Consider the following 23,937-nt stretch of genomic DNA (forward strand, 5'->3'; position numbering starts at 1 on the left):
AGATGCCAAATGTCGGAAGATGTGATGGTTAATTCTGAAACAGATAGTGCCACGGGAAATTTTAGACTCGCATGCCAACAACCTGACAAGAAGACAGGTGTTGCCCTGCAGCCAAAACGTACAATGCTGTTTTAGATAACTTGGAAATTGAGACATGTCTGTAAAGCTTGCGGCAGAATCGAGCCTAGAAAGAAAATGTGTCAGGGCTCAGAAACACAAAGCAAGAAAATATAAATATAAAATAAGTGAATAAATACATAAATAATTTCCCTGAAATAATAATGAACTGTAGTTGAAACCACAAACAGCAGGGCGGCTGGGCTGTGAGAAAAGACCATGTCATGTGCGGGAGAATTGCAGGAGTGATCCTCACAGGGGCCTGTCACTCAGAACCCTCCACTCATAAACACACACAGTTCAAACATGTTATAAATGAGGTGAGGAAAAGTAATAAAAATCTGCTTTATATATAACATGGCAAACCCATGATCTGAACTGAATGAGAAGCAATAACTGGGATGAAAGTATAAAACCGTTAGAAAAGTTTAGGATATCATTTTTCAAATATGGAAACCTTGCATGTACACTGCAAAAAATGCTACAAAACAGGAGCTTCATGCTTTTGGCAACAGTCAAACATGTTCTCACAGTGGTCAAATGTGACTTCCCCGGGTGCATGCAGGTTTGTATTAAGAAAAAAAAACTTCGGCAGAGTTGTGCATGATCTGTAAATATGTCAAAAACCACACCCGTGTTCAAAACGGGCCAACTGTAGTTCCCTTCAGAAGGGGCAAGCCTTGCATTCTCCCTCGATAAGCAGAGGGGATGCAATTGCTAAAATGCAATACTTGGCAAACATGAATCAGGCTTGGCTACTGAACAGGAGGTGCAGTAGTGGACCTGATGCAAACTGTATAAAACAGAACTCTTGGAAAATTCCAAATTGAATTTTCACGAGAATAAAATCAAGTACTACGCAGAAACTCAAGAGTGTGAGAGCCACTCGAGGTCAGGCAGTGGTTTGGGGTTACGAAGCTAGCTAACGCTTAGGTCTCCGTGGTGAAAAAGTGAGTCATATGTCCGTCATCTCCTCACTGCCGACGTGTCCAACAGCTGCATGGAAAAACGTTGTTAGCACTGGCACTTACGGGCTCGATAATACTGAGCGTGTTGAGAGGGGTGTAAAGGTCTGTCTACAGACCTCCTGTCTTGTCTGTCCCTTCTCAGCAAGCCCAAAATTGTGCAGCTCAGAAAACACACATTGCAAGTCCACACACAGACAGGATGACCCCATTAACTATAGAGCAGGAGACAAATAAAGATGTGATGGACAGGAAGTGGGCGGCGGCTGACATCATTTGAGGAGACGAGAGGTATTTCCCATCTCCTGTTTCAGTCAGGCAGAAAATCCACCAGTTCCTCACCCTGTGGGGCTCTCTGGTCCCTGGAGATAGGGTGTGGGTTCGGGCTGGGGGCAGGAGTTGGCTGGATGGCTGCAGGTTGGATGCATCAGGCTTGTGTCAAACGGCCGACAGTTGTGAGGGCTTCAGTGCGGGCAGATCCAGCAGAGCCTGGACGGTCACGCCCACCTTCACCAGGCCACGCTCTTCTAGGATGTGATGGGGCAGGCACAGCTTGTCCTGAGATCGCACAGAGATGTCACAGCAAAAGAAATTAAAAACAGGTCGAGTTCAGGCAGCTTCTCCTCTCCGTCATTATAGGGTTGGTAATCATGGAAAAGCTAGTAAGAGCAGGGCACACTTTGAAAATATGCAGCCGATACATCCCCCCTTCCGTGGGTAACTGCTTTATAGTGAGAATTTGAATAATTTGTAATTGGAGATTTTTTCCAAAAAACAATGATGGTACATTTTCTTCTTAACCCCATTAACCCCTTAACACCCTCAGTGGGAGCTCAGCTAAATGAAGAACTTATCATAACTAATCCTCAAACAAACATTAATGAACAGAAATAAGGTGTAAAGCTGTGCATCATATTACCTGTGTAACACCGAGCTTCTTACAGGCATCCAAGAAGTTCTCCACATTCCTACGGCATTTAGCCATGCTTAGCTTTGGCTGGAAGCCAGAATATATCAATCATGTTGGCAAGTAAAAGCAGAACAACAAGCAACATATTATTAAGCAATATAAGTAACTGCCATTTTTCAAGTATATTTATAACTGAAAATTCAGTTTGAATGTGCCTACCACTGCGGGTGACGGCACATGGATGCTGGCAACAGACCGAGGACAAATGTGATTGGCTAAATGGCAGAGGACGACTCCATCCATCAGAGCGGCTCCAACATCATCTGGGAGCAACACCTTGAGTCTGTACTCGATGTTCTGCAAACACATAATACAAATCATGAGATAGATGACACAGTGTAGAGGTTCTGGGTTCAAATCCAGATGCCTGTTTTGCACAGTCCAAAAACATGCCAGTTAGATTGTTTGGCTGGATTGGCTCCATCTGCCCCGTAGCCTCAAGCAGAGGCAGTACAGTTCTTAATTTTAATTAAGAATATAATCAAAGAATAATCAAACATTTCACACAGCAGGTGTTGCCAGATAGATTCCAAAGAATACATGTCGGTGTTTGACATCCTAATCTAGGAATGCGTCCCCTTCTCACTCAGGAGGCAGCGCAGGTTCTGGCTCTTGTCATCTCACACCTAGACTACTGCAACTCCCTCTTGGCTGGTCTGCCTGCTAGTGCCATCCGACCTCTGCAGCTCATCCAGAATGCAGCAGCTTGACTGGTCTTTAACCTACCTACGTTCACTCACACTACGTCGCTCCTCCGCTCCCTTCACTGGTTACCAGTGGCTGCCCGCATCCTTTTCAAAACACTAGTAGTGGCGTACCGTGCTGCGAACGGATCAGGTCCAGTCTGCATCCAGGACATGGTCAAACCTTACACCCCAGCCCGTCCACTGCCAATCGGCTTGCTGCCCCCTCACTGCGAGCTAACCACTCTACAAAATCACGACTGTTTGCTGTGCTGTCTCCTAAATGAACGAGCTCCCCAATGACATCAGGACAGCAGAAAGTCTACACCTCTTCCGCCGCAGACTAAAGACACATCTCTTCCGACTACACCTTGGTGAAGAAGATGATGTACATGTAGCACTTGTAGTTGGTACTTACTTGATTCTTGTTGTTCTGGGTTTGTACCCTCATGGTTGAATGCACTTATTGTAAGTCGCTTTGAGTAAAAGCGTCAGCTAAATGAAATATAATGTAATGTAATGTAACTGATGCTGGGACATGATTTATTTGTATCTGTTCTTTACGGCGAGAACTACTGGTGCATTCCCTGTGTTCCTTTTGTTGCTGTTGCTGCTTCTCAGCCTTGGAACAGCCTCCCGTTTTGTGTAGTATATCATGTGTCTCTAGTATCCTCTTTTTGTCTTCTCTTCCTTTTGTAAAACACTTGACACCTGGTGTTTTGAAAGTCTAAAAAGAACCTTTCCTCAGGTACATCAAGGCATGTGAAAAGTCACACATCTTTAATTATGCTTAGAAAATAAGATTTCAGCTAGGGCCAGCGCGCCACATGGGCCCACCCCTGTAGCCGCGCCTGACGTGTCAGCTATGGTGATACATAATATGACTCAACTTTATCAGGACTTTATCATGTGAAGTTGTGGTGACACATTTGAATTCCTAAATGAGAACATTACCGACAACACATGTTCTCTGGACACCTGATTTTGCCTCCGCCGATTTACTGAAAGCTATAAACACTGAGACAAAAGCAGGATCCGACAGGCTTTGGCATTTGAGTGACTCATTGCCTTGTAAAAAAAATGCATAAGGAACAAACAAGCCGTGGGGCCTCTGACCTGGCGCAAGAGTCCAATCTGCTCCATTTCCTCTCTCAAGTGCTCCATCTTCCTCCTCATAGTGAAGCTGGGGTCTGTGGAGCTGTACTCTTGCCGATTTCCTCTGGTGAAGGCTGAAAGAATAGATTTCTGATAGTTCACGAGAAATACACAGAAAAGACAAGCCTCCATTGTTTGATAGCTAGAGTATGACTGACTATAACAGCAGGTTCACCATCTGCTTCAGGTCGGGGCAAAAAACAGGATTTGAACATGCACATTCCACCAGGAGAGTTGGACACCTAAAATGTATTCATGTGAGGCCAGAAACCAAAGCCCCAGTATCTACTGACATCCAAACAAAACATCTGGATATCATTTCTGTTCACTAGAAAAAGGGTGGCACAGTTTTGAAACAAAGATGAAAGAGATTATCCTAGCTCCTCATAACTGGGATGGTTAACGTTACCATGGTTAATTCAACACAGCCTACCTGCAGTTTTGATTCCTGCTTGGTGGCTATTGTAAGTGGGACCTCGTTGGCTTAAAGTGGCTATAGCTTTATTAAATGCCAACATTGTGTTGCAGATTTGGCTTATCCACCTTACTGCCAGCAATGGGAGACGAGGGCGATGGTAAATATGAAACATTTTGGCTGGTGTTGTGCTGTCACTGCCACCGCACAGAACCAGGGCGCAGTGGATGAAGATACGCAGCCGTGACTGGTGGGATAGGGTCGTCACGATGGAGTTCAGTGACACCGAATGGAGAGAAAATGTACTTTTGAGTAGGGCATCGTTTTTACTGGCTGTTTGTCACAGTTGAACCGTACATGAGACTTTCGCAGGAAACAACGATACAAGCATCAGCTGAAGCCAGGATAAGATGTATACATGCAGTATAGCAGTTACTTACGGAGTACTCAGGAGTACTCGGCTATTAAAACCAGGTTTCTCAAAAACGGGATAAGGGCTTATCCAGGATAGTGAAATTGGGATATGACGTTTACATGCTCACATAGGATATTTCAAAGACTTGATAATAAACAGGATACGAGTGCAAATATAAACGCAGACAGTGTGCACTTTTCTAAATCGTTTTTCCTTTGAATTCCACCTGAGTACTTTTCCCACAATTCTCAATGAGCCGTTTCCTCTCTAGATGGTTTCGTTGAAATGGCAGCACATACAGATTGTTTCATTTGAATTGGCTGTTCCTTGATTTCCTGTAACTCAACTTCCTGTGCTATATGGCATTAAACCAGATTCACAGAAATGTAACTAAATATATTTAGTCAAGTACACTACTTAGGTGTAAACAAATAGGAGGTACTTGTACTTACATTATATGCAATTCACTACATTTTAAAGGGTGGTGTGGTAATTCTTACACCATCTATTTGACAGCTGAAATTTATTGTTTTTGATCAAGGTTGTATGTACAAAACTAATGAAGAGTTTATGCAATGAGATGAATTGTTATAAATCAAACTCCCTCTAACTATCTTGTACTAGTGCAACCGCAATAGGAAAAGAGAAACATTAATCCTGCTCAGGCTTGTCCTTAACAGCCAATGCACTTCTTATTAAAAAAAACAGTCAGCAGTTTCTGAGAAACCTTCCCCACTTCCATAGAAAGGATGCTGCTCCTCCCAAAAACAAAAAAATTGGCTTTGGAGATAAGGAAGACAATAGCAGTAAAACAAGCGGCGTAATCTCATTACCTGATCTTGGTTTTAGTCCAAACACAGTCAAAGTGGTGCTGAAGTCCGCGTTGCGCAAACCCTCCTGGAGAGAACACATTCATTAAAAATCAGATACGTGCACTGTTTAATTAACTGAAAGTTATTTTGTGATTATAAAACACACTTACATCACAGTCGTCGTTCCCGCTGTTTTTCCGAGAACTCTGACACTTGTACTGTCAGGAATGAAGATATCTAAATTTAGATTTCATAGATAAACATAATATGGGGGAGATGATCAAAGGACGACTAAAAATCAGTTGGTAGTGGAATGATACATTTGTGTGTATGTTTTTCTATTCTATCCTCGTACATTATTTCACACAGCAAGGTTGAATCATATTATACCTGGCACTTTTCCAAGGATCTTGCTGCCTGAACCCTTTCACATGTTGTCTCCCGCCAGTGAATGCATCTAGTAGCTATGCAGGTTTTGTCACCTGGCTCTCGGATCATTACACCCCTGTTCATTTGTGTTGATTTGTTTGCTTGATGTTTGATTGCAAGATTGTGGAAAAAAGACTGAAAGGATTTGGTGGAGGGATGTGGTACGGGCTCCGGGAAGAGCCAGGAAATCTTTTTCACTTTCATTAACATTGCCAGAGTGACATTTCCAACATTTTCCCCATTTTCGCAGGGAATAAGTCATGGATCTTGATGAGAAAAAAAAACATGCACATTAGGGAACTGATATCTACGAGTGTCTGTAATTTGGTGCAGCTTGACTGGATCTAAGGCGACTGTTGGGCCTTGGCGGTTGACATGTGCTCTACTTAGTGTTATTCTAGTTGGCCACTGTTTTGAGACGTCTGCCTTGGATACTAATCATCCCAGAGTCAGAATTTAGCCTCACACCACTGATCAGGTTTGTTCTGTTTCCATTTTACCAAACACAAATTAGGTGCTCGTACCTTTAGATAATCTTTTCTCAGGTACTTGGTCCTCCTGCGATCTTCATTCTGATTGAGGATGGGTGGGACTTCGGGCCACTTGGGCTCGGAGTCTGACTGGTCCGTCTTCAGGCTGCCGTCGAAGGAGCAGGAAGACGAGGGCTGCAAAAGCCGACAGTTAAAAATAAGAATCATTCTCCGCATCCTCCCGAGAGAAAAATATCAAAGGAGGGTGAAGAGTATTTACCTGTCCGCTCAGCACTGATGCTCCACTGCTTCCTTCATCCAGAGAAGCACTAGAATAAAGACACAACAGCTTTCCTTCATCTGGGTCTCAGGGGAATATACCGTATATGTCTGTACTGTGCAACAGCTTTAAGCATTTATGGAAAGAATATTGTCAAATGAGGATACTTTACAAAGTAATGCCGTGAATATCTTTTCTGCCTTTAGAGTAGCATTTATCCTCCTTGGTACACTTGCAGTTTCTCAGGGAGCTTGACAGGAAGCTTGTTCCATGCACTTTGGAGAAGTCGCCGCGGTTCTCCTCTAGACGGAGACTGCCTATGTGTCTCGTGCCTATTCATGTAACACTCTGTTGTGGTTGGTCACAGTATATGCACATTTGTTTGTATGTGCACTGACATATCTTGTAATGAGCACCATTGTTAAATTTAATGCTGAACAGGTTCTGGTACAATGCATGTGATTGATAACTTACCTTCGAGCAGTCTGAGGGGGAGCCCTTGGTTTGCTGCTGGAACTTCCAGAGTGACTTAGGAACCTGCAGAAAAACAGAGATTCAGCTACAGGTGCAAAGCTTTATTAACACAATAATAAAAAATTACAATGACAACATAAAACATGATGCATTCCCTCCTGGAGTCTCACAGAGATGTGTTTCTAAATACGGCCTGCAAAAACTAAACATCTGGGATGAGTCATATTTATTGGAAACCACTCTGCACAAAGAACGGGAGTGTATTAAGGAGTTTCTGTTGACATGCCAGACTTCATCTGAGCAACAGTACTGATTTACACAACACTTTTTACAACACGATTTACAATTTGCATGAACCAGCTTGTGGTAAAAGTGCTCTAATTCCACTTAAGACGAAACATTGTTCAACAGATCAGAATACTGAGTCATGCAAGACCATAAAACCCTAATGATGCATGCATGAGAAACTTTTTTAAAAGCTGTAATACTTTAGTCGACAAAGAAAGACACCAGAGACTAATGTGAGTAATAGCATGCTCAGCCGTAGGACACACTAACTGTCCGTAAATGATAATAGAGAAAATCTCCCCCTCTACCTGTGCGCCCGGCCAGTCACTCTCCGTCGGTGAATAAGACTCTCTGCTCTACAGATTAAGGATCGCCGTCTAGAAGCCGTACATCAAATGTGCGGTAGCCGAGTCAGGGGAGAGAGCAGGGAACAAGAGATGATCAGGTGAGGACAGGAGTGAACAGAGAGAGAGAGAGAAAGAGAGAAGGAGAGAGTAAAGTAAAGCAGAATTTGATTTGCAGGGGGGGAAGAGGTCACGTGGGGGCTGATGGGGTGATATTTGGGGACACAGGGATAAAACGTCTATCTGGATATTGAGAAACGAGAGAATGAACCCACAGACACGGGAGGGGATGAGAGCGGCATGTTACACGATGAGGAGAAGGAGAGAGCATCGAAAGAAACATGGATTTAAGCAGTGCAGTGGATGAAAAGCTTAACTAATGTGCAGTGTTTTCGTATCAGGTGATGGAAGAAGGAGCGAGAGCCACGCACCTATTCTGCTGCTCCTGCTGCAAAAGCTGAACAGCGATCTTCCTCAGATCCAGCACCTCCTTCAGCTCATCGTCCTCTTCCTCAACGAGCTGCTCCTTGTCAGAACTGCAATGACGTCAACGTTAAGTTAAAGGTGTTGCCATCACAGAGGGTGCACACAACCTGCCAGCAAAATACAGCAATCTGGCCCAAGTTCACTGGACTTCTGCGAAATCATGAGTCAGGCAAGTTAAGGGAACTGATGATTATGTGCAATTTTGTGCTGATCTGATTAAAGATCTGATTAATTCACATCTGGTTTCATAAGGGGACTGTACGGACTCTCCTGAGTCACATGTTAGTTTGCATTGCATGTTATGGTACAAGATTTGTTTTCGACAAAACAAGTGTGATGATTAAATAATGAACTCACCCTGACTCCTCTTTCGAGCTGTCTTTATCTTTGCTTTGTTGAGACATGTGAAGAACTTTCTCCAGTTCCTGAAACACACACAGTCACACCATATTAATAACCACAAATTGATTTGATCTTTCTCAGAGAAAGAGGGTTAGGGTTAAGGGTAGATTCTTCATATTTGACATTTGTCATTATCCTTTTCCCAAATGCTGGCAAAATCCATTTTCCACATGTGAGTGAGTGCATGATGGATAGTTTCCTACCTTTATACACGACATATGACCCTGCTGCCCTTCACACTCTGAAAGAGCAGGATCCTCGTCGTGGTTGGGATCTATAAAGTCATAGAGATCCTGATCTGATAGAGGGAGGAAGCATCCGCGTTGATCAAATAAACATTTCAGGCACTTCATTCAACAACCCCGTGTCTCTGCTATCTCTCTCAAAGGCAATGTGTGATACTTATTTGGGGTAACCTTTGCAAGAGTCCATTTTGGAGAGGAGCGAGAGGGCGTCGGCACGGGCTGTCTCTGAAACCTGGGAGTGCAGGCTGACGGTGTCGTCGTCGGAAGGCTGCGGGAGATGAAAAGAATGAGGATTGAACTCAATGCGCAAATGTTTGCACATGATTTTTATTTTAAACTACTCTTTATTTCTATATCACCTGATTCCACTTCTACATAAGCTGTTTCCATTTCCTGCCATCAGTTTGAATTTCAGAATTATAGCCCACTTCATACCTCTGAAATTGACTAAGAGGATTTAGAGATTTTAGACTAGATTAAGTCTCTGCAGTTATTCTACACATAATATATGTTTGCTTCTTGTGCAGTACTTTGGCTCAGCAGCAGGGGGAGACTAGCTGTGTCTGGCACAGAGGTCGATTCCTCCACATACACACGGCTCATCATTCTAAACCCAGTTATTCCCCATCTGTCCACCAGTCGGCCTCAAGGAGCTTCCTTCTCATCCATCCTTTTCATGAACATGTTTTTCTTCTCTGGTGTTGACTGCGAGGCTTAATTTTGGTTTTGAATAAAGACACCCCATTGCCACAGACCCCACTGGTAAAGCAGTAAAACTCACTGGTAATGCATTGGCATTGCAGTGACAAGTAAATGTTGTGTGCTTGAACGCTGACCTCTGTTGTCGACAGCCTCTTGTCACCGTTGTCGCTCCCAATTCCAGAGTCAGGCCCGTGGTTCTTACTGGGGTAAATATCTTCTATGCTGGAAATATACAAAACAAACAGCTCACTGAGTTTTCTGTGCATCGCAGTACATGAGAAAAATCTTATTTGCATATGCACTTGATAAGATGTCATTTGATTGCATAATATAATGAAAACACATAAATGAATTAATATACAACAACACAACTGAAGGAAAGATTTATTTAGTTATTATTTAGCTCAGTTGAGCAGAAAACCTCTGCATGCCTGATTGTTTTTCATACATGAACTTTTATCAGAGAAATCAGTGAAGACGTAGAAAAATGTCCTCTCTCTCAATGTAAAAAAAAAATTCCTGTTAATCCGTCCAGTTTTGTTTTGTGAAATCTTGCCAGCAGACGAACAAACAGGCGCCAATGAAACAATGCAATACTTGTGTCCGTACCTATCTGTGAGTGGCTGTGGAAGGCAACGCTTGCCGAGGGAGGGGAGGTCCAGGGTGTCTGGTTTCTTATCCATCCGACACGCTTGGATGTTCAGGTACTTGAATATGTGCACTTTGCCCTTGAGACAAATCTGAAACACAAGCGTACACAAAGAGATTTACACTGAGAAATAAATTCATCTTTCCACTAGATGGTGCAATTGTACCAGGCTTAATAGAACGTGAGGGACACAAAAATCCTGTCAACTCGACCACATTTACAGGAAACCCAGAAAACCCCACTTGTGCTGCATATTCAACACCACATGCACGAACACCATAAAGTGACTGCACGTACTTGTGCGGGTGGAGACTGCATAGGATTGTTGTCGAGGATGATGTGCTGCAGCTGCCTGAGTTTCCTGTAGGCCGGAGGAATCTCTGTGATCTTATTGCAGGAGAAATCAAGTCGGATGAGGGGCAGGTCAGCCAGCTCTGCAAGGACAGATAAGGCGATAGTTTTATAAAGATGTGATGCACTGCTTCCAACACAGCGTTTGTTTTGTTATGAGATAGATCTAGTCCACATAATGCAACCCCCTATGCTTTGTCCCTACGGTTGGTAAAGCTCCCAAAACACTAGAACCCACAGTTCCCACAATGCAAACAATAACATCTGTACATCACATTCCTGGTTTTAGCCTCTCCTTACCTGGTAAATGCCCACATCTCTTTTTCCCGAAATGTTATTAATGCAGATTTTGAGTCTCAGAGCACCATCTTCCACTTAAAAGGTGCAATCGTGTCAAACTGTTTTTGAATTCACTCAAATTCAAATACATGCAAAATGAGAAGAAGTATCTGCGACTGCATCTGTGGCCCTGTTCAGACCAGGTATCAACATCCGATCACAAGAGGTCAGCGTTAAGTTTGTCTCTTCACACCGGGAAATAGAGTTCCTCCTGAATGCGACCACTTGTTATCCGATCCCGCTTCCCTGCGCAACATGCAAATAAACACGACTGTCATTTGTGTTTCCTAAACTCAAAATATGTTGTTTGAGTTTACAGAGGTGTCCGATGACAATGTGCGTGTTTCGTGTCGTAATGTTGTGTCACAAATCAAAGTATGGATACTGAAACGCGTAGAGATATGTTTGAACTATAGCGGGTCGGGGGTCGTATGCTTCATATGTGGCCAAGGACACAGCGAAAAGATCTCTTTTTATCTCTTTTTCTCTCTTTCAAGATCTCAGGACACATTTAAGTGTATTTAGACCTGTACTTAGCGCTGAGCACTTGTGATCAGATCACTCAGGACGGATGTTAATATCGGGTGTGAACAGGGTCTATGTCTTTGTCACACAGAGGTCAAGCTTGGTAAATTCACTTGAGCAACACAGGTGCACACAGCCATGGGCCCCCAGCTAATACTTTAGCTTTGTAACTTGGCTGCATGGTTTATTGTGTAACCATGGATAATTATGTAACTGTGGCTTTAATCTGTTGTACTTTTCTTTTATTACAGCACGACATGCCAATCTGCAAATGTGGAGAATGTATCTCTTGGCAGTGAGGAATTATAAGCCTTAAAAATAAAATGTGATGATCAAAGACTGACCCTCAGGCAGCATGTGAAGACAGTTCTTCCTGATGTTGAGTTCTCGTAAGGCGTGAAGCCTCCCCACCTGAGCTGGCAGAACCTGGATCTCATTGCAGCTCACGTCCTGCAAGGGGAGACAAAGAGTAGGAAAAGGGATTGCCCTGGCTGCACAACATACACACACACACACACACACACACACACACAAGTCTATACACACGCTCACTCACCAATTCCATCAACTCTTTGGCCTTGCCGATCTCCTCTGGGATGGACACGAGCTTGTTGTTGCTCACAAGCAGAACTTTGAGGGGGAGGCTGAACAGGTATTTCGGCAAAACGGACAGGAGATTTCGACTGCGGAGCAAGACAAAACATCCACTTGCTTTAAAACTGCACTCAGAAGCATGTAACAGCGAGTATCTGGTGTCTGGGAGTTGAGTTTCAGCAAAAGGGGAAATGCTTCTCTTACGTGAAAGCATTTTCACCCTGTTGCTGCACTGAAAGGGGAACAAGCGGCTCTTCACAGACACAAAACTAAGCACACACCACTGATCCCAATAGTGTTAGCAATGACTCACCTGATGTCAAGATAAGTCAGAATCTGCAGATTGATGATCGCCTCTGGGATGCACTTGATGCAGTTGTGGTAGAGGTTGAGCGACTCCAGGGGGGCGAACAGACACACTTCTGGAGGGATTTCTGTGAGACGATTCTTGGACAAATCTGCAGGGTGGAGAGACAGATGCAGATAAAATGTGTGTACCCTGAACGAACAAAAGACATGAACCTTACAAGATCTGGACATTGTGCATTGTTCTTCCTTCAGACATTAGAAGCCATGGGCTTGCCTGATCAATACGTTTCTGGGACAGAGCAGAGGGTGTGCCTCTTCATCGAACACCGGTCGAACATTACACCAGAATCTTGGGCCTGGATGTTTTATTACTGGCGATGATAGCCCACTCTTTCCATTATCGATCTCACTGGAGTGGCACAGCGATGCATCTAGATTTCTATGAATGGGTGGAAAGTGATCACGTCAATTGCTACTTCTTGAAAGATCCGCTGAAAGCAATAGAAGAAAGAAAAAGAAAAACTGTTTTCAAAGATGATGGAAATATTGTCTATCGCACCATTTACAAAAATATTTAGCTATTTCATCTTTCTGAGCTTGATCATTCTAACTCATTTTAATGGTCTATATAAAACTATAAAGAAGTGAAGTATGTATTTTTACACCTTAATCACCATCTTAGTTTAGCATGTTAAAAAGTTAACATTTTTTAATTTGCACTAAAATACAGAATAATTGAGGCATTGAAGGTATAGAAAAGTACAGTTTTTGCATCTAATTCAAATTACTGTGCTCTGTTTTACTGCTAAAGCCAATGAGCTGCAAAATCAATGCCCAACAGGTAAGAGTGGGTACTTCTATTTTGCAACAAGTATACGAATGTAGTCCCTGTTCAAGAGAATCAAAACGAGCATTGCCTCAAATCTGCATGTGGCTCCTATGATCAAATATTTACATACTGGCACTCTTGCCCGAGAACGTCAAAGCAAAGAAGCACTCAAGCAGATACTAATGGTGAAGATTGATTCTCAGCTGCCCGCCCTAATTTCTCCCCCATTCATATAAATCTTAAAGTACTTTACAATTTTATCATAAAACATCTCTAAGACATCTGAGATCTTGAAGTCTAGAGGCTTGCAGCCCCTCGTCCGCTGTTTTAAGGCTGTGATGTTCCCACTTCCAGATATGAATTAGATTGAGTCAGATGGAACAAACAGAATATTGCTGGTTTTTGCTATTTTTACAGCCAAACGAGAGGCGAGACTACAAATGCAATATATTCCCAAAGGGTTATACTGAAGAAAAAAAGAGCAGATCAATAAAATCCGATACCTGGACTTTTATTATGGGCACATGGTGAGAAGACATAAAGCTCACTGTGTGTTCGCAGTGAAATGGAAGGGCTGCTCCGAAACGTGAGACATGCATGAAGAAAATCATAATATATATATATATATATATATATATATATATATATATATATATATATATATATATATATATATATATATATATATATATATATATATATATATATATATGATGCACCACATGCGTGCTCATTCTAGTGGTCTACACATCCTGCATGTCTGCATGAGTCTGAGCTGAGGCCCATTATCCCTCAAGGTTGCTGAATCACTCACACAGCGGAAGACATGCACACACGTACTGTACATGTGCAGGAAATCCACACTACACCCTCTGTGTTGGTCCTCCGATAAATACAACCTGACACAAATACAGCTATTAAAACGAATTAAAAAGTGCGAATGAAGATACATGGGAGCTACTATAAGGTGCGAAGAAGACTGCTGTACATCTTACAGAATTCACCTCCAGACACGTATTGATTCAGCTGCTTCTAATTGGTGTGTGTGCGTGTATGTGTGTGTGTGTGCGTGTGTGTGTGTCTATCTCTGGGTGACACAGTAATTAGAGGCCGACCTGTGAGGAGTTGCTGGATCCAGTTGCTGGAGTTAATGGTGGATCCAGTATGGCGGATTCTGCATCGTGCTGGCTGATCGTGATAATAAAGGCAGATCCTTTATCGTGTTGGCATCAGATACTGGTGGTGGACCACGACCGAGGTGGCAGCTGATGATGGATCCTAATGGCGGCAGTGGACAATGACTGTGGACTATAGTGGCATCCGATCTTGATGGTGGATCATGATCTTGCTGGCTGCTGACCATAGACTATGATTGCAGCAGGACTGCTCGATACATAGTATTTCTCCTCAGACACTTGACCATTAATGACATTAATCCACCAATTCACTGACCTTCAGTTATACTTCAAAATGTGTACCCTTATCAATGCTGCTAAAACCTTTATCTTGATGTTCTCCTTTACACTTGACATCCATTGCACTTCTGTCCGTCCTGGGAGAGGGATCCCTCACATGTGGCTCTCTCTGAGGTTTCTACGTTCTTTTTACCCTGTTAAAAGGGTTTTTAAGTAGTTTTTCCTTACTCTTGTTGAGGGTTAAGGGCAGAGGATGTCACACCATGTTAAAGCCCTATGAGACAAATTGTGATTTGTGAATATGGGCTATACAAATAAAATTTGATTGATTGATTGATTGATTGATTGCTCAGCATAGACAAACAGTGAGCTTTCAATTGTTCTGTCCCACCTAACACAGGCGCTGCTCCGTCCCCGCTGGAAGAGGACACACTACTGCAAACTCTATCCCCTTAATGAATGCAATTACATCTCACTACCACCCTTTATCAAATAACTAAGCTGCAGCTTATGGGCTTTTGACTGAAAGTAAACACCCTCTGACCATCTGTTCAGACATCACTGTTTACTGTGGATGGATAAAGCATTTACAAAATGTGATATCAGTATTTTAGCATTATATCATCATAACAGTATAACAACATGTAATCTTCACTCTCTGAAGTTACAAGGTGTTTTGAGTACAGCCCAACTAAAATTGCTGGCTGATGCTGATATTAAATAGTATCGATATATTTGCCAATATATATATATATATATATATTAAAACTCTGAGCTATAATGACATATTAATGTATGCTGTTTTGACAACTGTATTTCTTTTCTGTTATGTAGTGATATATGTTGGGACCCCCTCAAAAATGAGATGGCACATCTCAAAGCATTTATCCTAATACATAAATATGAAATATGAATTTTCTGGGGGCTGATGCAAATACCGATATTCGTGAGTAACGAATTCCAATATCAATACATCGGCCGATATATATAATAACTGGAAATGATTGTTAGGATGTCGTTATCAGACCGTTAGGACAAATAGATGTTATTGAGGGCTTGATATTTTACAGTTTAAATATTAACCTTATTATAAATTACTACAAATAAAAAGAAAACACAAATGTTTTTTTAAATAATATTTAAAAAATCATTTATTTTTTACTTAGAATCTAAACATAAGTGCATATATTTTAAGCATTTATATACTGTAGAATAAAAGTTTTCATATCCATAAACACCAATACCAATACCAACGTGAAAGGCTCATATCTGCATTGAAAAGAGCAAAACTGTATGTGTCTGTGCATTTCATTTAATTCATTTCTGACAAGCTTTAAATGACCAACAATAGACCCGACAGGCCTCACTCTGCAGCTGTGGTCTGAGCTCTGACAGCAGCCAGTAAGCAGAAGTGAGACACAGACCATGACACAGTCAGCAGCACAAAGGAAGAGAGGTCGAGGGGTTAAGGGAAACAGAAATTACCACAAGGGTACAGACCAAAGCGGGGGTCATAACGTGTACTTGTTTTCCATTAAGAGTAATTTCTGCTTCTCCCTGAGGCTCGGCCGTTGATGCTGTGACCCAGCTGTACATGGGCGGCGACTCCCCCACCTCCCTCCCTACAGCCCCTACAACTGGGGATACTTCTGCAGCAGTTGAATCATGTGGGTCGATTGGAGATGGGGGGGGGGGGGGGGGGGGGGGGGGAGTCTGTGCGAGCCTATCCATCTCCACCCTTGTCTCCCTCCTCCAACCCATGCAGACCGTGCACCATCTGCAGCCCACAGTGGGTCTCTTATCCACCTGCTGGTCGGGGAGAGCTCCCGCAGGACACGGCTTTGACGGGCAGACGAGCACTTCAGGCTCCACTCTGCTTCACTGCACCCTCACGCCAGATCAGCAATCTAATAATTTTTGTGGGTAGTGCAGATCATGTCCGGCGATGTCTTCCCATGACACAGCAAACTCTACACTCACACCCTGCTGGAGTGCTGGAGCGAATAAAAGAATACACTCCCTCTCCACTGAGAGCTGCTGCAGAGGGATTTGGAAACAGGAAATATATCTGTTGATGACTACAATAAAACATTCAAAGTGTCCATCAGCTTCATACAACAGGACATAAATATCATTTACAAAACATCCCGGTATCAAGAGCAAAGACTGCAGGGAAACAGACACAGAACTACTTCAATCCCAAAGCTCTTTTCTGTTGCAATTGCCAATGTTGTTAAATAATTAATAAACAGACAGAATACAACCAAAACATGATTAATTGGGTTGATTATCATGTCGGGCAGCAGATGAGGCCACAGTTTCTGGACGGCAGGTTTCGGGTGTGGTCTGCAGCTCTGCAGGGGGTTAGGAGCATGGCAGGTACCTCCTGCGGGGATTAAAGCTATAAGTGCTTCTGCTATCAATCTGCTCTTGATACCTGAATGTGATTCCTCATCAGGTTTTGAGGAGCCATTTCAAGAAATATACTACAATACTAAATATATTTAGTCGCTGACCCTAATAATTGCTGACTGAATGAAATTGAATCATAAATTTGATCCATATTCTGCAATGGAAGCAAAGAAGCATTTAGATTGACAGTACCTGGCCTGCAATATAGCGACCTGTGAACTCCGCCTCTTGCCTAATGTCAGCTGGGGTTGGCTCCAGCTCCCTGTTCCCTCAAAGGATAAGTGGTATAATGGATCAATTAGTAATAGTAGTTGTTAATCCATAACAAAAATAAGCACAAATTGCAGCCTATGATCGCAGCCCGAAAACTGATCCCAAAAAACATATATATAATTCAAAATGACTTGTTTTTTTCAATATCATTTTCTGGTCTAAATCATTCACAAGCTATTTTCAGTTCTAGCTCCTAAAATACCACAAGTTTCTGACCTGAGGGTCTCCGGATCGCTCTCTTCATTTCTTCAGAAGCTGAAGTTATATGGGGGCTCAGCGAGCTTGTCAGATATTTCCTAATAAAAGATCAGTATCATATTTACAAACTCGCGGGTTGCCACTGAAGGGAATAATCTCCAGTTAATGAGAAACTCTTTCACATCCTGGAAACAGACAGAGGATCATTGATTAAAATCTCTAATTACAAAGGAACAAAAAAACCCATTATTTTTATACGTAAAGTGTTTAACGTCATAAGATCTCCAGTCGATAAATGCCATTCTCTGTCATAATTTCATTCTCAGTTTACTTTTACTGACTAAATATTTAACAGCAGCATCATTAGTGACATAAGGCACTGTGTTCTCACTGGCAGGTATGCATATGTCTTGCCCAGACACGCAGCGGCACATGAGAAGGAGCCCGGAGGGAGCAAACACCAGTCTGGACCTTTTTTTTCAGGCTACACTTTAACTGCTGAATACTACTAGTAATGAAAATCTGCCATTTTCTCAATGTACGCATTCTGTGTGTTTTGTAGTTTGTATTCCATGCAGACAAAATCTACCAGTTCTTTTGAGTCCCCTCCAAGCCGCATCTGCTATTCTCCAGAGACCGTGCAGGGATATTTGATTTGATACAGTGAACCATATTTAAGTAGCTACTGTAAGTGCATTGTTGTGTTTTCAACCATCAGGGCTCTGGATGCCTTTCAAATGAGTCAGCCTGCAATGTTCTTGTACTTGAGTGACATTGACACTTTTTACACTGGTTGATCATTAAACCCAAGAATGCCACTTTGGCACTTTGTGTCCTTGTGGAGTCTTGAAGAAACAAACTTTTAAAGAATGTAACAACGGAGAGGCAATCTTACAATGTGAGATGTACTATGTGCTTCACACAATCAAATGAAATGGGCATTTTTCATTTTGCCACCTGTTTCGACCAGCTCCAGTGGAACCAGTATAGAAGTATGGACCTGGTACACATGGAATGTTGCAGCTTTTCAGTTTGTTCTTGGCCGTCAAAACCCCAACACATGCACCCTCAGTTAGAAACAAACATCACACTTCTTTATTTTTTCTCTGACCTCACATTCTTTCCCTGTGAAATAGTATTTGGCTGTTAAATATGACACCAAACCCTTCAAAGTGCAAGAAGGTGAAAGATTTGTAGTTTGATGACGTCTTCAAAAAGGGAAAATAAACTATAACCTCAATCTCATGCACTTAAGAACCTTTTAAGAAGCTATTCTTAAGTACCCTGTAAATAAATCCTTATGTTCTTTCTGAAAATAGTGTTTGGTTAAGAAAATTATTTGTATTAGCTATACTACACAAACTTTCTAATGTGTGTGTGTGTGTGTGTGTGTGCGCGCGCGCGCGCGCACGTCCCTAGGGGCACAGTAATGGCAGGCAGGGGCACGCATGAACCTGAACATCTGCCCCAGGTTGATGCTGCTGGCCCCCAGCCTCTCTCCAAGGTCAGGGCAGCGGCTCGGAGCTCCTGCACTTTCCCATGGGAAAACAAACCAACTGGAGCCAAACTGTCAGTAGCACACTGCAAACAGACACCCTAGTGTGAGCTGGCCTCGCTCTCTGTCTGCTTCTCCTCCGTCAGATGGAGACCACTCAGTTTGACCTAGTTCTACGTCATTTCTAAAACCAGCAATGTGATGGATCGAAAATAAAATAAAACTCAAACATGCTTGTGGTTAAATGTGCATTCCGGCTCTAGATAGAGGAAATAAAGTGCAATGAGACAAACAACTGAAAACGGTTTCAGAGGAATCAGTCAGTTCTTCTTTTTCAGCAACTTTGTCTGGGGCTGTGGAATCGTTAAACTTCTACTACTGACCTCTGCTGTTGTCCACAAGCCGTAACAATGCAGCCTAACGCACTCTAATGAATGGTAGCTCAACCAAAATGACAGGATGAGTGTAAGAGATACTGAAGCAAGGTTACAGAGGCCCAAACAGGGTCAAATGTTGACCTTCATTCTTTTTTGGCATAAAAAGCAAACATTCGTGCCTCTTGAGTGAAAAACATTTTGGAGCTAAAACCACAAGTCTGAACCACTTTTGTGTCAAAAGCTGTTGCAGTGATACACGGATCCTATAAAAAAAAGAAGACTTAGGTCTTTCAAAGAGCTATATGAAGATTACATGAAGATTGAGTCCAGCACAGTCCAAAACACACCTAAAGCATCACCATCAAGGCCAAAGCGGCCCACAGGTGAGACGGTGTATTTAACAGCAACAGGAAATCGCATATACCAATTCCCTTAAATTCAATCAGGCTACACCAAATTGCACACACTCAAATATCAGTTCCCTAAATGATTTTATTGCATCAAGATCCATGAATTACTCTCTGGGGCAAAAAAAGAAATGATGTGTTTTTTTAAATAAAGACAAAAAAAATGTTAAAGAATGTTGTGGATCCGCCCCCTGATCCAGATCCGAGTTCTTCCCTGACCTATACCACATCCTTCCACCTAGTTTCCTTGGAGGTAGTAATTATGAAGCATGCAGACTGTCAACAGACTGTATCTTTATCTACTAAATGACCACAGACCATCTCTCGTAGGGGGTCAACTTGAGAGATGGGGAAAAGTAATCAGGCGGCTGCACCTACTGAGTTCAATACCAACTGATTTCAAGACTTTCAAATACCAAACAAGTCAATTGTCAGGGAACAGCTTGTCTTTTATTCCGTTCCAGAGGTGTCAGTGATCTGTGAGCGTCTCAGTGATGAAACAGAACTGTGAAAGGCTGCATGCAGCGTTGTGCAGCTGTTTCTTTTCACAGCAGAGATAGCGCGTGTGAAAATGCTGCTGCGTGGTGTGGATCGCTCTTTGCACGTTTGAAAGTGAGAATTCCTCTCGCACACCCTTTATCCGAGGCATAGCAATGAAGATTTGGGGGGGGGGGGAATACTGCAGCATTCAAAGTGACTTGATTAGTGACAGAAACATGTGCTCCCTCGCTCATATCTCTTTTGATCACTATCACGTGCAGCCGTGATTGCAGCAGTTATTTCCGAATCCCATATGCAACGATCTCAAATCAATTTGGACCATCTTGTTGTAGATGGAGGCAAGCTGATGAATTATAGGGTACATCATAACAAGTGTGTGAATTCAGCAGTTCATAAACGTCCTGTTGCATCTGTCACCCCCAGAGCCAATATATTCAGAGCTATAAGCTTATCGCAACCTATTTAAAACGACACCATTACATCACATCAATTCACCACGCTCGACTCAAACAGTGGTTCATGTCGGGTTTGGGATGCATTGCGAGCACTGAATGGATGTCACGGTCTTTTTGCACAACTATGACTGACACTGAAAATCAACAATCTACACTGACGTCGGAAACGTGTTAAATAAACCTGATCACTTACTGTGGTTTGTCTCAAGAAGCTGCCGCCAATGCTCCTCAGTATCTGATCCACTAAATATTTAAACTTTATGTACAAATCTCTCAGTTGTCCAGGAGGGAAGGGTTTTCTCCGAGCTATACCAAAATGTTTGAATTGAAATCCCCTGTGGATGAGGCTCGCCAACTAACCAGCGGCTTGCCAGAGTAACACCATATGGTAAGTGGACACCTTAGAGGAGGAGACAGTGATTCTGAGAGAGAGCATCTGCTGGAAGTCTGCGATAATGACTGAGGAGGTCCCACTGATGGTTAATGAAAATGACTACTCACTCGATTTACCTACAGTATAAAGATATCTATTTCTCTAACACTTCCACAAAATCCCAAAAGATGGTTTATCTTTGGTATTTTGGGGTATGAAAGTGGAAAAAAGCCTTTTCTACATGCTCACTACAAATTAGTATGTATGGTTCGACACAGCCTTCAGAAAACGTGAGTCTAATACTGACCTACTGACTGACCGGGCTATTGGAGCAGCAGGATTGATGGGTCATTATTCCAATCACCTCCTGCGGAAACTCAAAAATCTGATTATAAATATCTATCAGCCATCACATGAAACCATAACCAGCGTCAGTGTCTTCCTCCTCTCTGACAGAAGATATTGCACCCAGGCAAGCAGGCAGGCAGGGAGGGGGGGGGGGGGGGCGAGGCTGCAAGTACCCTGCATCTTTTGTCTGCTTTTGGCGAAAACGAAAGGATCGCATGTGCGTGCATCAAATGCTCACTACGACTCGTATTCACAGAGCGTGCATTTTTACACCTGGCCCCTCGGCTCATCCACATTCTGCCCCTGGTGCCGAAATCAAGCTGCAGCTCGGCGTGCGAACCGCTGCACAGCGCGTGACTTGGGTGCGCCTGCCGTCTCATTCATGTGTCTCAGAGGGTGGGGGGGTGGGGGGGGCAGCCACTGAAAAGCTACTGGCTTCCACCAAAACAAGCGCACAATAGCAGCTGAGCCCCTTTAGTGCGGTGAAGAAGGTGTGACATATGAGGCCAGAGTGGACAGCGTAATTACAAGCAGGATGTGCGTGTGCGTGTGCAGAGGCCACCTCAGTAGTCGGAATATCCCTTTAATGATTGTCACCTACACACGCTGATGCGCCCCTGTCCAGAATAAAGCAGACACAACCATGCACAATGCGTAAAGCCAGCGCGTGAAGCCAGCAGCGCGTTCTGACTCTGGGTCCGTCTCTCATCGCAGCGACCCACCTGCTTGTGTTGTATCCGACAGATCGTAGCTCATGCCCGGGTACTCCCTCAGCTTCCTGCCGCTCAGGTTCAGTATCCCCGAGCACACGGCATCATCCAGAGTCCGGTCCAGGCTGCGGGCCGTGTGGTGCTGCTGCTGCTGCTGCTGGTGCTGCTGGGGGTGGTGCTGCTGAGACTGGCTGGTGCCCGGGCTCCAGCTAGGACCGCCGGAGTGCTGGGAGCTCTGCAGAGCCGCGGCAGCTCCCACACCTCCCTGACTAGACGCCATTTTCGTAAAAAAGAAATTACTCTTACAATAATAACAGCGCACAGCGGCAGTCTCTCCGCCCATGCGCACACTGGCCAGGGCGCATTCACCGGGACGAACGCTAGGGGATGGGCTTCTGAGGTGGTGATGATGCTGCTGGTGGTGATGATGATGATGATGATGGGGATGATGATGGTGAACAGGGTTTGGTGGCCATTTTAGGCTTTTAGCCTTTCTCCACCTGCTAATACCTACATCCCAGGAGGGCCCCTTCATAAAAAGCACACATATAATTTAGTCTCTAATGGGTGGAGGCCGGAGGCTGGTTACTGACAGTGATTTATCGCTATGATAAAAACTGTATAAGACACTGGTAATTTTAAGTGTCCCCGGTGCCACATAATGCATCAGATAGTAATATGCCAGATTCAAAAATACATCAACCATATAACAATAATTCACTGGGTGTCGATTATTTAAAAATAAAAAGAATACAGGTCAAATAGAACTGTGTAGATAGGAAAAATGAAAATAGAATGAAATACAATGATGGTGGGGCCGTATAAAATATCTTAGTTTAAAGCACTTTGTTGGCACAAAATGTCAACCTGGTTTTATGGGATAGCAACTTGCAGAAGTAGAATGAATCTCCTTAGATGATGTGACAACTTCTAGAGCAGCTTTCTTTTGAGTGAGAAATGTATGGGTCCTAAAGGGGCATTTTTATTTCTACCCAATTTAACACCAGAGGGATAGTAAAGTTGACCAGATGTCTCTTTGGTCGGCCCAAGCACCACTCTACTGCCCCACAGGTCCTCTGGTCGGCCCAGATACATCCAGTCAGCCCAGGTACTGCAGTTGTCCCTCTAGTTAGCCAAAGCATCCCATATGGGCCAGACCCTATGTCCCATAACTGTCCCTCTGTTGACCCAATTCCCTATCTGATAAGCCCTGCAGGGAAACATACTTTGAAATATATATACATATATATCAAATACCATTTTAATGCTTGTATTCATACCATACCTGCTTCTATACTTATTACAGTCTAGATATGCATATATGTAAACATCTTGTTCAATGTCTCTTTACACATAATGCACAAATACAGTATCCCCGTGCAATCACCCTGTGTATCTGCACATTACTCAAGTACTTTTTCTATTTTTCTCTTATCTCTGTATCTTTTATTTTCCTTCATTTCATTTCATTTATTTGTTTATTTGACAGGGACAATGCTCATCAATCAACAGCAAAATGACTGCAAATGAGACAGAGTTAGCTCAACAGGCAAATTTTCATCTGTTGTCCCTGGCCAGTTTTGAACATGGCAACCTAAAATTAAAATAAATTACTTGTTAGTCAACACATACAAGCTATAGATACAGACTAACGTTCAGACAGGTACAATGCCTAACAATAAGTAACCACACAACATATGAGACGAAGCACAGCAAGTAAAAACC

At 43.0% G+C, this 23,937-nt stretch overlaps 1 protein-coding gene across 2 annotated transcripts; it reads right to left on the reverse strand.

The window, feature by feature from the left end:
* Positions 1 to 972: 972 nt before the first annotated feature.
* lrch2 (leucine-rich repeats and calponin homology (CH) domain containing 2) lies at positions 973 to 22,626 on the reverse strand. 2 transcript variants are annotated; one of them, XM_034606602.1, is made up of 21 exons: positions 22,225 to 22,624; positions 12,424 to 12,568; positions 12,073 to 12,199; positions 11,861 to 11,966; positions 10,599 to 10,735; positions 10,262 to 10,392; positions 9,787 to 9,874; positions 9,122 to 9,218; positions 8,909 to 9,003; positions 8,661 to 8,728; positions 8,249 to 8,353; positions 7,782 to 7,850; positions 7,186 to 7,248; positions 6,712 to 6,760; positions 6,486 to 6,626; positions 5,703 to 5,750; positions 5,554 to 5,617; positions 3,852 to 3,964; positions 2,212 to 2,349; positions 2,002 to 2,079; positions 973 to 1,640 (listed from the first exon to the last, which is right to left on the reverse strand). In XM_034606602.1, exons 1-21 carry the CDS (start codon positions 22,553 to 22,555, stop codon positions 1,521 to 1,523), a joined length of 2,313 nt encoding a protein of 770 aa, XP_034462493.1. In that variant the 5' UTR covers positions 22,556 to 22,624; the 3' UTR covers positions 973 to 1,520. The 2 variants fall into 2 exon arrangements, with proteins under 2 accessions (XP_034462493.1, XP_034462494.1); XM_034606603.1 differs by lacking the exon at positions 7,782 to 7,850 and having other exon boundaries at positions 22,225 to 22,626.
* Between the last annotated feature and the right edge of the window lie 1,311 nt (positions 22,627 to 23,937).

The sequence above is a fragment of the Hippoglossus hippoglossus genome, chromosome 14 (assembly GCF_009819705.1).
Source record: "Hippoglossus hippoglossus isolate fHipHip1 chromosome 14, fHipHip1.pri, whole genome shotgun sequence".
Lineage (NCBI taxonomy): Eukaryota > Metazoa > Chordata > Actinopteri > Pleuronectiformes > Pleuronectidae > Hippoglossus > Hippoglossus hippoglossus.

What these genes read in the sequence shown, in the direction of transcription:
- lrch2 (XM_034606602.1), bottom strand. Translation starts at nt 22,555, where the DNA reads ATGGGCGGAGAGACTGCCGCTGTGCGCTGTTATTATTGTAAGAGTAAT. An exon ending in CCAAAGAGTTGATGGAATTG is followed by an intron (nt 11,967 to 12,072) that starts GTGAGTGAGCGT and finishes CTCCCCTTGCAG; the next exon opens with GACGTGAGCTGCAATGAGAT. An exon ending in AGAGGCTGTCGACAACAGAG is followed by an intron (nt 9,219 to 9,786) that starts GTCAGCGTTCAA and finishes CATCTCCCGCAG; the next exon opens with CCTTCCGACGACGACACCGT.